This window comes from Monodelphis domestica, chromosome 1 (assembly GCF_027887165.1).
Source record: "Monodelphis domestica isolate mMonDom1 chromosome 1, mMonDom1.pri, whole genome shotgun sequence".
Classification (NCBI taxonomy): Eukaryota; Metazoa; Chordata; class Mammalia; order Didelphimorphia; family Didelphidae; genus Monodelphis; species Monodelphis domestica.
Genome location: NC_077227.1, coordinates 694,357,188 through 694,371,065, shown reverse-complemented (window position 1 = coordinate 694,371,065; position 13,878 = coordinate 694,357,188). Strand labels below are relative to the sequence as shown.

The following is a 13,878-nucleotide window of genomic DNA, read 5'->3' as shown; positions in this document are numbered from 1 at the left end:
GTAAGGGTCAGATGAGATAATGTAGGTAAAGTGGGCCCTTTGATTATGTAGAAATGAGTCTGGATGCTAAACCAAGTAGCACAGAATGAAAAAAAAAGAGAGAACTAAGGAGGAGATCAAGTCAAGTGGTGTAGCAAAAAAATGAGCAGCTAGGTGGTACAGTGGATAGAGGGCAAGGCCTGGAGTCAGGAAGACCTGAGTTCAAATTTGGCTTCAGATACAAGCTATATCAACCTGGACAAGAACTTCTCCCTGTTTGCCTCAGTTTCCTCATCTGTCAAATGAATGGGAGAAGGAAATAGCAAACCCCTTTAGTATTTTTGCCCAAAAACCTTGAATGAGGTAATGAAGAGTGGATTGAGAGCCAAGCCCAGAGACAGGAGGTCCTGGGTTCAAATGTGGCCTCAAACATTTTCTAGTTGTGTGACTGTGGGCAAATCACTTAACCCCCACTATCTAGCCCTTTCCACCCTTCTGTCTTGGAATCAGTACACGATATTGATTCTAAGACAGAAAATAAGGGTTAAAAAAAGGGTCAGGCACAACTGAGCAACAACAACAATGGCAAGAAGAAATATAGTGAGCTTCCCCCTAAAAACAGGCCCCCCAAAAAGCCCTTTCTTGCAAAAAAAATCCCACCATAAAAATAAGTTATTGTAATGATAAAGATACTCAAGACACATACCAAAAAGGCAAGACCCTAAGGAAAAACAACTTGGGCACATATTCAGCTAGAATTCCTGGAAGAGATAACAGAAAAGTTTTTTTTAAGTTAAAAAAATGTTTCTATAAGTAAAATGAGAGTGCTAGAGGGAAAAAATTAGAAAAGAAACGAGAGCAAAGGAAGCAAAACATAAAACAGATTGGCATAAGAAGTACAAATCCTTCCCCACACAACAAACTCTATGGAAATTAGAATGAAGCAAATAGAAGCTAATGCGTTCATCAGACTAGGAAATATTAAAATAAATTCAAACAACTAAAAATAATAAAAGAAAATGTGAGGAATCTCATAGCAAGATCACTCACCCAGAAAACAGATAAAGGAGGAAAAACATAAAAATCGCTGAACTACCTGAAAGTCATGACCAAAGAAAGCGTACACATACTTTAAGAAACCATAAGAGAAAAATGCTCTAACCAGAGGGCAAAATGGGAATAGAAAAATTCTCTAGTCACCTGAAACTCCAAAATAAAAATTCCCACAAACATTATAGCCAAAATAAATATGTCCAGTTTAAAAAAAAAAAAGATAGCACAGGCAGTCAAAAGGAAGGAATTCAGGCAATCACCATTATGAAGGAGCAGAGATCTTGGAATACAAAATACCAGAAGGCAAAAGCTATGGGTTTACAACCAAGAATAATTTACCCAGGAAAACTGAATATAATCCTACAATTAAAAAAAAAAGAAAAAGAAAATGGACCTTTACCAAAATGGAGGACTTCTAAGCATCCCTGACAAAAATACAGAGAACTTCGAAGTCCAAATATGCAAGTCAGAAGAAACATAAAAAATTAAACATGAAAAAACAACCAGAAGTGACTAAATATGATATTAATATGGAGAGATGATATGTGTGTCCCTTCTGAATCTGGTCATCATTAGGAGTTGCAAAGGTATTCTAATCAGAAGTCTGGGGGTGGTTCTGTTATTTCTTGATGATCTAAAAAAGAAGAATGGAAAGGGAGAGGGAGAAAAATATCCTGAAGAGGGTCAGAAGAAGAATGGAAAAGGTTAGAAAGGGAAGGTTGGAAAAAATTTCACATAATTGGAGTGCACAAGTAGAAGTCCTCATAAACAAGGAGGAAGGATGGAAGGAATGAATAATATTTGAGCTTTACTCTCATCTGAACTGAAGAAAATGGGGGGGGGGATACATGCACACACAAAAACCATACAGAAATACCTTTAAATCAATAGGGAAATAGAGGGAAGGATAGTTTAAAAAAGGAATTAGTTCTTGCAAAACAAATGCTAAAGATGGATAAAAATATGGATGGGGGCAGCTGAGTGGTTCAGTGGATTGAGAGTCAGGCCTAGAGATGGGAGGTCCTAGGTTCAAATCTGACCTCAGGCACTTCCCAGCTGTGTGACCCTGGGCAATCACTTGACCCCCATTGCCTAGCCCTTACCACTCTTTTGCCTTGGAGCCAATACACAGTATTGACTCCAAGATGGAAGGTAAGGGTTTAAAAAAAATATGGGTAGCTTTTCATAGTGGCAAAGAATAGAAACTGGTGAGAAAAGTATATCCATCAATTGGAGAATGGCTGAACAAATTATGGAATATGATTTAATAATATTGTGCTGTAAGAAATAATGAAGGGGAAGGTTTCAGAGAAATCTGAAAAGACTTATGTGACCTGATGTAGAGTGAAGTGAGCAGAACTAAAAGGTTCTCTTATTTATAGGAAGTTCTTTATCTGTTATTCATAGGAATTCTGTAATTTATAGGAAGACAACAATATTGTTTACTCAAACAATTATGAAAGGCTTGGGAGCTCTGATCAGCCATTGTGACAAACCAAGGTTCCAGAGGACTTATGAAACATGCTGTGAGAAGTGAAATACTCAGGATGTAGAATGAGACAATTTATGATCAATTTGATTTTGAAATGTTTTGATTGCCCATATATGTTTGTAACGGTTTTTTTTTTCTTTCTCAATTGGGAAGAGAAAAGGGGAAGAGAAAGTGGATTTTGGCTGATTGAAAAAAATATATATTTTATATAAAATTGATTTTAAAAATACATTTAATCTTTGAAAAGTACTGAATCACTCTAAGTTCCACTTTGATCTAACGCCTTCCCATTCTCCTCCCACCCTCAAGAATCTCCTTTTTGCAAATCAGCAAATGTAGTAATAATTAATAGAGCTAGCACTAATGAGGCAGTTTTTAAAGTTTGCAAAGAGCATTACAAACATCATCTCACTTATCTTCACAACAACCTCGGGAGGTAGGGCCTATTTTTCTTCCCATTTAACCGATGAGGAAAATGAGGCCGAAAACGGTTCCATGACTGCCCAGCTAGTCTGCAAGTCCAGCTCTCCATCCTAAAGGTCGAGCTATTATTGTTGTTCACTATAACCCTCTCTGAGCCTCTGTTTTCCCAGTGAAAAATAGGGATGCTATGACTCACTCGCTCTACCTGCCCCCCGGAGCTGCTGTGGGGAAACCACTTTGTAATGGTGTCACAGAACGCGTCGCACCGGACGGGCAAGCTTGGGAGAGTTGAGATCGACATCTTTAGGGCTTTCCAGGTCGATGAGATCACAGTCTCGTTTGAGTACATGAGCCCGATGGGGCTGGGGTGAGGGTGGGGCCGGAGGCTCGGAGCCCAGGAAATGCAGCCCAGCTGGGGAGCCACAGGTACCCTTGGAGACAGAGGCTGCTCACGGCGCAAAGACACTGCATCGCATTTATTCATAACCAGCACTCAAAGGAGGTGCCTGGGATCCGCGACACAAGCGTAGTTGGTAGGGGAAGAGGACGGGGACCACGTGGGAGGTGGGGGTGGAGGCGGGCCCCAGAGCCAATGAAATCCGGGCCTGGCCCTCGCCCTCCGGCCCCGCCACGCCGGCCGGCGGCTGGGCGGAGCTCTGGGCAGCTGCGGAGGGCTGTCTCCTGCCTGGGGCGCTCAGCGCACTTTGGGGCGCTAGGTGCATAATTCCTTGCCTGGCACCTTCGCTGATTCAGGCTCGGGGCCTTGCAACTCCTGGGGTGGGGTGCGGGAGGTGCGGAGGAGGGGGAGGAAGGGGGATGGGCTGGAATCCGAAGCCCCCCAGAACACAGAGTGGGGCCGAAGCCCTCAGGCCAGTTCGGATCAGCCCCGCCCCCGGGGACCTCTCCTCACGGGTCGGGATTAGCCCCAGGGCTCAGATAGGGGGTTCGAGTCTCATTCTGGGCCAGGGTGTGCGAGGGGTCATAAAGGGGCTGGACAGCAGGGACCCCGAGTTCAGGAGCTCCAAAGCTCGAGTGGGCTTCCATCGCGAACGTTCGGGGGCTTGCCGGATCCTTCCCTGAAAGGACAGAGTGGAGGAAGGGATGGAGGACTGGCTGGAATCGGGACCCTCAGTACCCCACCAGGACGGACCGCAAAGCTGCCCCTCCCCTGGGGCCCCCGTCCCTAGAGGCAAACATCCGAGGAGGATCAAGGTGTTCCCACCCCCTCCTGCTTCCCTATCACCTCCACTCCAGCTTGTTTACCCAGCTTGTCCCTTCCCCACTTCTCTAACCTCCTAGTGGTTCCTGCCTCTTTCCTTTGCGGCCGCTCCCTACTCTTTCTAAGGCTCAGTCAGACCTCCACATTCCTGGCCTCAGCACCAGGGCTTGTTTCCCCGGAGAGATGGAGAGGACTGATGGAGAGGGATCCTTTACTGCTCACCCCGGGAGTTTCCCCAGCTCCCCCACGCCCACCCCAAACACCCAGCGGAACACAGTCGCTACCTGAGTCCGGGGGGTTCGGCTCTTTGGACATCAGCTCGGTCTCAGGCTTCTCCAGGTCTTTGGGGAGCTGCTGCATCTGTGGGGAAGTTCCGAGGCGAGGGACAGACGGGAGGAAATTGAGCTCACTTCGAAAAACTGGGGCGGGGGCGGGGGGTTGGAGCTGGGGAATCTGGGGAGGGGGCGTGGGAGGAATCCACGAGAGTGACCTCGATTTAGGAACTCTGCTGGACTGGCCCGAGGCGGAGTAAAAAGGGGTCTTCTGCAGGACCCGAAAGAAGAGGAGGTTTGGGGAAGGGGGAACGGCACTGACTTGGGCACCGGGCAGAGATCCCGCCCTTTGCCCTCTCCCATTGACCGCCCGCCTCCCAAGCTCCTTCCCCTCTCCCCTTACCAAGGACAGCCCCACATCCATATCCAGCAGGCTCCACTCGCTCCCCGAGAGGCCGCTCCCCGAGAGAACGCTCCCCGAGACGCCGCTCCCTGAGACGCCGCTTCCTGAGACGCCGCTCCCTGAGAGTTCGGAGCTGAACACCTAAGGATCACAGAATTGACAATAGAGCTGGAAGGGATTTGTGAGATCAGTAGACTAAACCCAGAAATTTTGCAGAAAAGGAAACTGAGGCCCAGGGTGGGAGAGGGACATGGCCCAAAGAGTTAGTGTTAGAGCTAGAATTCATATCTAGATATTTTAACTCCCAGTGCTGGCTGAAGAAAGGGAACAAAGGACCGAAGAAATCAGTATGGCCATCCCTAGGGTTGGGGTGGGGGTAGATACTCACCTCCAGTCCCCCCTCGGGCTCTAAGGTTACAGGCTGGCCCCGGAGCAACAGCTGTAAATTCTCCAGGCTCAGGTCTTCGCTTTCTAGGGGCTCCCCCAACTCCCTGGGGATATTGAGGGCACTCTCTCAGTGAAGAAGCATTCAGGCCATATTAATGCTGTCCCCTCCCCCCCCCACACTCCTTAGGGCCTTGGGAAGGGGTAGGTCAAGGAACCAAGCCACTCTGTACCTTTATTCCTCCCCTCCCCACTTCAGCCAAGTCAAGTCAAAGAGGGCATCCCTGCTACCAGGAGGGTCCCTTCATTGTCCAACAGAAACAGAAGCTCCAAGGAGGAGGGAGGGTCACACTCAGAGCCCATCCACTGATCCCAGGCAGGGCAGCCACAGGGTGGATGAGCAGGGGGCTGGGGGGGCTTCTAATTGCTGCCCCATGTGCATGACCATTTCTGGGTTTGATGGAATGACTATCCTTCCCTCTCAAGTCTCTCCCCCCTCAAGGGCCAACTCAGGAGCTCTGCACACAGTAGGTGCTTCATGGAGGTTCACTGAATAAAGGAATGCATGCCTGTCCAAACTGTATATAGATTGTACTTCCCCTGTGCTTCCAGCATCCCCCAAGCACTGTTACTCCATAAAGAGAAAGCTTAAAGGGGAGCTCCTTATGGGAGAGGGTTCAAGAAGAAATGCATCCTGGAGAAGATTAGCATCCCACAGCTCCTGGGTAGGAGACCCCAGAGAGAGCACGTTCTCTTCCTTGATGTATGTCCCAAGCCCATTCTTTTTTTCTGGCCAGCCAAGAGAGGGCATGGCAGAAGCAGCTAGGCCATGCTGACCTTGCCTGCAAGCCCCCATTCAGGGGGTTATGTTGCTTGGAGCTGGACCCAAGGAGGGGGCTTCTCACCTTTCTGGAGGCTCCCTTTGGTCCCTCCTCTCTGGCTGCTGGGCACTCCTCTGTTCAGGGCTGCAGCTCCCCTTGCCTTCCAGGACTGACTGGACTACAGCCACAGGGATCACAGGTGGGGCTGTCATGTAGAAGCCATAGTCGCTTGAGGACACATGTGAAGGAGCAGTTGTACCTTTCCCCCTGGGGCTGTCTGGCTCTTCCTTGAGCAGCATTGGGCTCTTCTCCCTGCACCAGAAAGGAATTTCCACTGGAGCCCAGGGCTCTCCCATCCACCGTAGCAATCCCAGAATCCTCCGATTCCCCTCTTACCTCTGGGTGCCACAGGAAGGTGACATAATATCTTCAGGGGAGGGAGAGATATCGGAGATATCAGAGATGATGGGTTCCCTCACTTCTCTGGTGCTGCTACTACGGCAGGAGGATGTTTCTGTGGAAGGCTGTAAGCACAGTACCAGGCCCAGCTCCCTTGACTGAGCCCTAAATGGGGTGCCAAGGAATACAGAGAAAGGGCATAACTTCCCTTCTCCCAGAACCATCCAGGTCATGTCTGCTGGGGGGAAACAACCTTGCCCCTGGAGCAGCCTCATGTCCTTTGGGGAACAGGTGCCCCCCATGAGTCTGATGAAATAGCCCCTGCCCTCTTTTTGTCCTCTTAGGAAAAAGGAGAGGTTCTTCCCTCCGTTAATTATTCAGCAGGGGACTAAGAAAGGGTATGGCACTTACTGACTGGATAAAGTAGGAGTCCCCCAAGGGAAGCTCAGGCAGAGACGTTCTGCTGACTTTGACTCCAGAGTGCATTCCGGTCCCTTCAGCCAGCATCAGGGGCCTTAGGGACAGGGGAGGATTCAGGATCTCAATTGTCTCTCCCTCCCAGGCCCCATCCTCCCTATTTCCCAGTTCTCCTCACAGCAGAGGGGCACAGGAGGTCTTGGTTCAATTGCACCAGGATGCTACTGAATCTGAGGAGTCCTCAGGGAGTGCCAGCCTTCCATGGTGTTCTGGGAACCCACAGAGTGATTCTAATGCCCCCCCCATCCAAGTTTAACCACCCCACCCCTTCCCATTACCCCTTGCCAGTAATAGCAACAGTGCTGAATCAGTCCTCTGGCCAGAGCCCTGTCACCATGGCACCCTGATCACATGGGAGGGAGGTGGGGGACTAGACCAGGGAATCATGGGATGGGGAGACCCTAGATGTCTGCTCTGTGGCCTTAACTCCTAGCAGAGTGGTGTTTGGGGGTGTCCACCTCAGCTGGAGTGGGAAGGAAGGGGAAAGGAGCTGGGATTCAGGGATTGGGTTAAGGGAAGTTGGCTGTAGGCAGGGAACATGGCTCTCTCCCCATCTCTCAAACTCCCTACTCACAGTTTTCTCTTGGATGCCCCACTGCTGGGCCCAGCCTGGATTGGGCTAAAGAGACAATGGATCAGCTGACCAGGGTGAAAAAGGTAATGAGAGGAAGAAGAAAGATATCTTTCACTATCAGAGGAAGGAGGGAAGGACCCAAGCTTGTCATGAAGAGCCTGCCTCAAGGACCCCTGAAACTCTACTCCTGTCTAGAAGAGCCCCCATTAAAGTTAGTTTGGACTATCCCCTTCCTCCTAGGAGTCAAGTGTAGCCTCCCCTCCTCCCCCCAGGGTCTCAGAAGCTTTTTTTTCCCTTCTCTCCCTCTTTCTCTTAGGAGGCAGCGAATTCCTGGCATCCCAATAATGGATACTGTCCAAGATCCATCCCTGAGATGAGAGCTACTACAGATGTCCCAGCTTCTTTTTCCCTTTGTTCAGGGAACAGGGGTTCTCTGCAGCCAAGGGCTCATCCCCGAGTTTGGGCAGGATGAGGGAATGGAGAAGTATGAGAAATCGTGACCCCATCCCAGTTGGTTGTGATCCCATAGCCCACTGTTTGGCCAGAACAGGCTCTGTGGTTTGAGTAAGGTCCCACCCAGGGGAGGAGATGGGGGAAGGAAGGGTCTGGGGAGAGGGAGCCTTACTTTGTTCATAACCCTGTGTTGTTGATGGTGTTGCTGCCGAAGACTCATTACCTCACGCCACAGGACTTCATTCTGCCTGAAGACAGAAAAAAAAAAAAACCATGGAGAAGGGTGCAAGGGATCCTCCTCTCCCATCTCTACAACATAAACATTCCACTGCCTAGGGAAGGGCAGGAGGGCACCAGGCCACCTACATGCCCTCAAAATAAAACACCCAGAAGTCTGAGCCAGGGTACTTTCAGAAAGCATTAAGATGGCAGGTCACCCTGGAAAGAAGAGAAGATGCTTTCTGGGATCTCTGAGCCGGGGTCCAAAGAGAGGTGATGCTCAATCAACAGAGCCTTCCACCTAAAGCAAGAAGCTTGCTGGGGGCTGGTGCCCAGTGACTCTGTATTCCCAACCAAGAAGATTCTCTGAGACCCTGAACCTCCCCCCTGCATGAACAAAGGCCAAGGGGGCTTTAAAATGGTATGCTTCTGAGACCTTTCCCTTGCCCCAGGAAACTGAGTCTGTGACCAGTTGTCTGGTATGGGATGGAGGGAGCCATAGGACTCAAGGAAAGTGTAAGGGTAAAGGGCACTGGCCAGGGAGGAACTTGGGTTCTAATCCTGGCTTTTATTCTGACATCCTGTAATGTGTCCTCCATCCCTTCCAACTCTGAGCCAGCATCCCAGTTCTGAGTCCTCTTAGCAGGGGAGCCAGGAGAGAATAAAGCCATTAATTGGGAATACTGGGGAAAGGGAGCCCTCTTGAGGCTCCTCAGGGTGGGCAGGGGGCAGCCTAATCCCCGCCTAAGCCCCCTCCCCGCCTGCTCACTGTCTGAGATCTTGCAGCTGGCCTTCGGCGCTGTCTTGCTGTCCCCGAAGCACCTGGACCTCGCAGATGATCCGACTCAGGTCCTCCTGGCGAAGCCGGTTCTCCTCACTCCTCAGCACAGACACCTGTGGTGGGTCCAGAGCAGCCCTGAGCCCGCCAAGCCCTCCTCTCTGCTGCTGCTGCTGCGGAGGGATCTGGGGTTCCGGGGGCTGGGACTGGGACTGGGGCTGGAGCTGGGCTGGAAACTAGGCGAGGCAAGCTGGGACTGGGGCGGGACTGGGGCGGACCTGGGGCTGGCTGGGAGGAAGGAGCCCACCTACCTTCCTCTTAATTTGTTCGAGCAAGTGTTCATGCCCTCGGAGGAAAGACTGGTGCTGGAACTCGTTGTCGTCCAGGTCCGGCTTCACTAAGCCCCCTTGTTCAATGTTCACCACCTTCCGGAAGCCATCTGAGGAGTGCCCAGACGAGAGGGAGCTCATAGAAGGCTGCACCCCCAAACCCCCACTACCCATTCGGACTGTGCCCTAAGAACCCGCCCTGGGGAAGGGAGGGGGCGTCCTCGACACAGAAGTCTAGATCTGAAGGCCACAGAACTGTGGCTCTAAATCCGAACAAAGCCGCCAGCCCTTTCTAACTTCATCTGGGAAATGGGGATGCTAATTCCCCCCCCCCCCCCCACTGAGATGTTAGGAGAATTCAAACCCCATGATGAAGGACTTTCTAAATAAGTCTCCAAGAGCTATGAAATGCCGGCCGTAAATCGCTCCCCCATCCTTATTTCCATTGTCCCCCGTTCCATAGTCAGAGAGCCCCAGGAGGGAGGCAAGCCAGGTCTCCTGACCCAGCAGCATTCAGCGGTCTACTCCCAGAGCTTCCATTCCCCTATGTGGAATGAGGCAGAGGTGCCCAGCCAGGTCTCTTCAGGTGGGGTGAGGACTTCCCTCCTCCCTGTCTCCTCAGCCCAGGGGCTCCTCTTCCCCTTCCCTGGGGTGACACTCACACATGTTGAGCTGCCTCACAAAGCTGGCCATGTTGTTGTGTTTAAAGTATTTAGGCAGAACCTCCTTGGCAAATCGGCCCTGATCTCGGACGTGGAAGCTGGCTCCATTCTGAAAAACACCACCGGAAACATGGGCATGTCCAGACCGGGCACCCCTAGAGGTATGGGACAAGAGACCCCACCCCACCCCCAAATAGCACAAGAAGAAGCATTTGTCATACACCTCGGATGTGCTTCTGCTAGGCACAGAGGACAGTAATTCAGGAGGAAACAATCTGTCCTCGGGGAGTTTCCTATCAACTTTGGTGAAATGCAAATAAAGACATTTATTCTCTACAAACTAATTTCTAGATAATAGGAAAACATTAAAAGTTGGGGAGATAAGGGAGTCTGAAAAGGCCTCCTGTAGGAAGAAGTAGCTCCTGAGTTGAGCCTTGAAGGAAGCCAGAGGTTCCACTAGGCAGGGATGAGGAAGAGAGGCCTTCCAGGCATGGGGGATAGCCTGGACAAAGGCATAGAAATGGGAGAGAATCAGAACAGTTTACATTAATACAGCCCTTTAACTCTCATCAAATATTTGAGGTACATCATCTCATTTGATCCTTACAATGACCCCATTTTTATCACTCAGAATTTATAGAGGAGGATACTGAGGTTCAGAGTGGCTGTGTGACTTGCCCCAGGTCACAGAGCTAATAGTGTCTGAGATAGGATTCAGAACCAGATTTCTAGACACCTCATCCAGTCTTCCAGCTCCTCTATCAGGATGTCTCTAGGGAATGTCATATTTGGGGAACTGAGTCATAATTATAGCTGACATTGGTTGATGTATACATATATGACATGTATTATATATATATATATATGTATATATAAATACACAAAAATCTCATTGAATCCTCTTCCAACCATTTAGAGGTAGGTAAGGCAGGTAGAGTATTAGCCTTTACCCTATTTTCTGATGTGGAAACTGAGGCTCAAGTGTAAATCTACTTAGGTACTTGTGAATTCTTTTTTTTTTAAATAAGGGACTGGGGAGAGGAAGGAAGAGGGGACACAGGGGGATATTTATTTCACATAAAAGCAATGATATCCTTAAAACTATATTTATTTAAAAGAGGTAGCTGTAGTGTAGAGGAAGGAACCTAAGGTTTGGAGTTTTAATCCTGAGTCAGGAGACAGATGCCATTGGAAAACCTATTCTGTATGACTTTGGGTAATTCACTTGCCCCTCTGGGTCTCACTTTCCTTCTCTGTGAAATGAGCTCTTCTTAACTTAGCTTGATTTTAGAATTAGCTAAACTGACTTTTGCTGGACTGAGTTTCCTTTGTAACCCTCTACATTGCATTTTCTATATTTAACCATATTCTAAGAAGGGACCCCCCCCCAGGCTTCACCAGACTGCCACCAAGGGGCCCAGGGTGCCTTCAAGGCAAAGAACCCCTGGAATGGCTGCTCTCTGAAGTCCCTTAGAGGATCCCCTGACTTGCCCATATTCACTTAGCCAGGAAGTCTACAAAGAGTGGAGAGAGTGAGCTATCCCCGAAGTCTCAGGCAATTCTATTTCCACTGCCCAAAACTGCCTTTCAGTATGGGTATGAGCAGGCTTTAATTAAGGTACTGGGAAATTTGCAGAGGAAGACAATAAGCATTTCTGTTGTACCTACTATGTGCCAGATGCTGTGCTAAGTACTTTTTCCAAATATTATCTCATTTGATTCTCATAACTCTGGGAGGTGGGGAGGTGCTATTCTTATACCCAGGTGACATGTTAGGAAACTGAGGCAGGCAGATTGGTTAATAGACTTTCCTATGGCCATATAGCTGAGACTAGGTTTGAACTCAGATCTTCCAGACTCCAAGCCCATCTCCCCATTCATTTTGTGACCTAGCATTCACACACATAGCCTGAAACCTCTCCTCATTTAGACACACAACTGTGAACAGGTCCCAATAATAATAATGATGATAACTAATGATTAAACAATGCTTACTATGTGCCAGGCACTGTGCTAAGCATCTCTTACAACTATGATCTCATCAAATCCTCCCAACAACTCTGGGAGGTAGGTACTGTTATTATCCCCATTTTGCAGATGAGAAAACAGAGGCAAACAGAGGTCCAGGGGCTTGCCCAGGGTCAAACAGCTAGTAAGTGTCTGAGGCAGGATTGGAATTTCGTTCTTCCCAACTCCAGGCCCATGATGTCAGCATGAGCACTGGACTAAGAGACAGGGGAACTGGATCTACCAGTAACTCTCTGAATTACCTTGGGAAGTAATTTCCCTTTTCAGGGTTTCAGTTTTCTCATCTGTTAAATAATGGGCTTGGATGAAATAAATGGTCTCTAAGGACCCTTCGAGCTCTGTTATTCTATCCTGGGTGTTTCTCTCAACTACATATGTACAGTCATACATGGAGTGTCCTAACACAGCTGTCCCCAAGTCCAGCCCTCCCTTCCACTCAATCTCCATAACAAGGGGCACCCTCCTTCCTTTTCAGATCTCTTAGAACATCTGGGAGCAGGGGCTTTTGTGGTAAAGGACCCTGCCAGGCAGACAGAAAACAAACCTGGATTTGAATCTCAGCTCTGTTATCTGCTGTCTCCATGACCTTGTACAAGTCACTTTCTTATTTGGGACCTCACTTTCTTCATTAGCAAAATGACAGGGTTCGATTAAATGATCTTGGAAAAGTCCCTTCCAGTTTGAAATTGCATAGCTCCAACCTGGAAGCATTCTCCCCGTTTCTGTGTCTCCCACCACGATCTCCCCTCTGGCCCTCTCCCCTAAGATGAAAAAAGTGCCCCGAGGGCAGCTGGAATCCGATCCAGTAGCCATCCTGGGGCCCAAGCCCTGTCGGAGGGATATGGAGGGAGGGTTGGCACAGCTGAGGAAGGGGGAGGGGGTCAGAATGGGGGAGGGGGAAGGGCTCTGAGGGGCCGAGTTTGCCCGGCTCCGCCTCAGTTTCCTCCTCACCTGGGAAATGGAGGGGTTTATTAGCTATTTAGGCTGGGGGCTCGACCAGCTCTCAAACTGTCCAAAAAGCTTTAGCCTGTAAGGATGCTCTCCCATGTCGGGGGGTCGGGGAGGGCTACTACGGCGAGATCCCGATGGAGCCAACTCAGTAAATAATTGGGTGAGCTGAATTCCCAGAGGGGCGCGCGCAGGGAGCCTGAGGTCACAGTGACAGTGGCATGCCGAGAGAGTGATCCACACCCTGGGCCACATTCCCGGAGGGGCGGGGTGTCACACTCACGGGGCTCCAGTAGATGAGATGGTTGGTCTCGGGGTCGCCCACCAGCGTCCACAGCTTGGTGAGGAAGGCAGGCACAGGGCTGGAGTAGCCGTCCATGGCCGCGGCGGGGCCCCCGGCGGCCTCCTCCACGCTTGGGGGGCCAGTCCTCTGCATCAGCACCCAGTGCTCTTCCCAGCTCAGCACTTCGGGGCGGCGTGGCTCAGCCCGGCCCCGCCCCAGGGACAATGGCCTGGGGACAGCAAAGTGCTGCGCACCGCCAGCGCGGCCTCTCAGAGCCCCCGTCCCCGCCCCTGCCCCCGAGACCGGATCAGGCGGGGGGCCACGTGCTCCCTGGCCGGGCCTGGACTGCCGAGAGGGTGGCGGGGAGCGTTCGGCGCTCGGCGCTCGGCTCGGCCTGAGGACAGACAGACGGCCAGGACACGGGGTCAGAGGCTCCCGGCTGGCTGGTGGGCAGAGAGAAGGGGTGGGGGTGGGGAGGAGGAGAGCAGGGAGTGTGCCAGCTTCAGTGAGTGTGCAAAGGAGGGAAATAAATGAGGAAGATCTGTGTACACCGAACTAGGAACCCGACCCTGACTGCTAGTCGGGGTTCTGCCATTAGTGGGCTCTGTGACCTTGGGCAAGTCCCCTAAGCTCTCCGTGCCTCCGTTTCCTTCTCAGTAAAATGGGGATAATCATCTCTGCC

The 13,878-nt window shown here is 50.4% G+C and overlaps 1 protein-coding gene across 3 annotated transcripts; it reads right to left on the bottom strand.

The window, feature by feature from the left end:
• Nucleotides 1–3,408: 3,408 nt before the first annotated feature.
• Nucleotides 3,409–13,745, bottom strand: HSF4 (heat shock transcription factor 4). Of its 3 annotated transcripts, none has more exons than XM_007477123.3 (13): nucleotides 13,197–13,745; nucleotides 9,938–10,046; nucleotides 9,258–9,385; nucleotides 8,938–9,062; nucleotides 8,122–8,197; nucleotides 7,497–7,561; nucleotides 6,857–6,959; nucleotides 6,443–6,570; nucleotides 6,131–6,358; nucleotides 5,230–5,332; nucleotides 4,842–4,982; nucleotides 4,451–4,526; nucleotides 3,409–4,023 (listed from the first exon to the last, which is right to left on the bottom strand). In XM_007477123.3, exons 1-13 carry the CDS (start codon nucleotides 13,347–13,349, stop codon nucleotides 3,854–3,856), a joined length of 1,605 nt encoding a protein of 534 aa, XP_007477185.1. In that variant the 5' UTR covers nucleotides 13,350–13,745; the 3' UTR covers nucleotides 3,409–3,853. The 3 variants fall into 3 exon arrangements, with proteins under 3 accessions (XP_007477185.1, XP_056658948.1, XP_056658881.1); XM_056802970.1 differs by lacking the exon at nucleotides 13,197–13,745 and adding an exon at nucleotides 12,917–13,070; XM_056802903.1 differs by lacking the exon at nucleotides 13,197–13,745 and adding an exon at nucleotides 12,510–12,654.
• Nucleotides 13,746–13,878: the final 133 nt, after the last annotated feature.

Bases quoted from the DNA above. Each gene is read 5' to 3' on its own strand.
- HSF4 (XM_007477123.3), bottom strand. From the start codon at position 13,349: ATGCAGAGGACTGGCCCCCCAAGCGTGGAGGAGGCCGCCGGGGGCCCC. The intron at 6,571-6,856 runs GTAAGTGCCATA...CTGTGCTTACAG, and splicing joins ACTCCTACTTTATCCAGTCA to CCTTCCACAGAAACATCCTC. The intron at 4,983-5,229 runs GTGAGTATCTAC...TGTGATCCTTAG, and splicing joins AGCCCGAGGGGGGACTGGAG to GTGTTCAGCTCCGAACTCTC.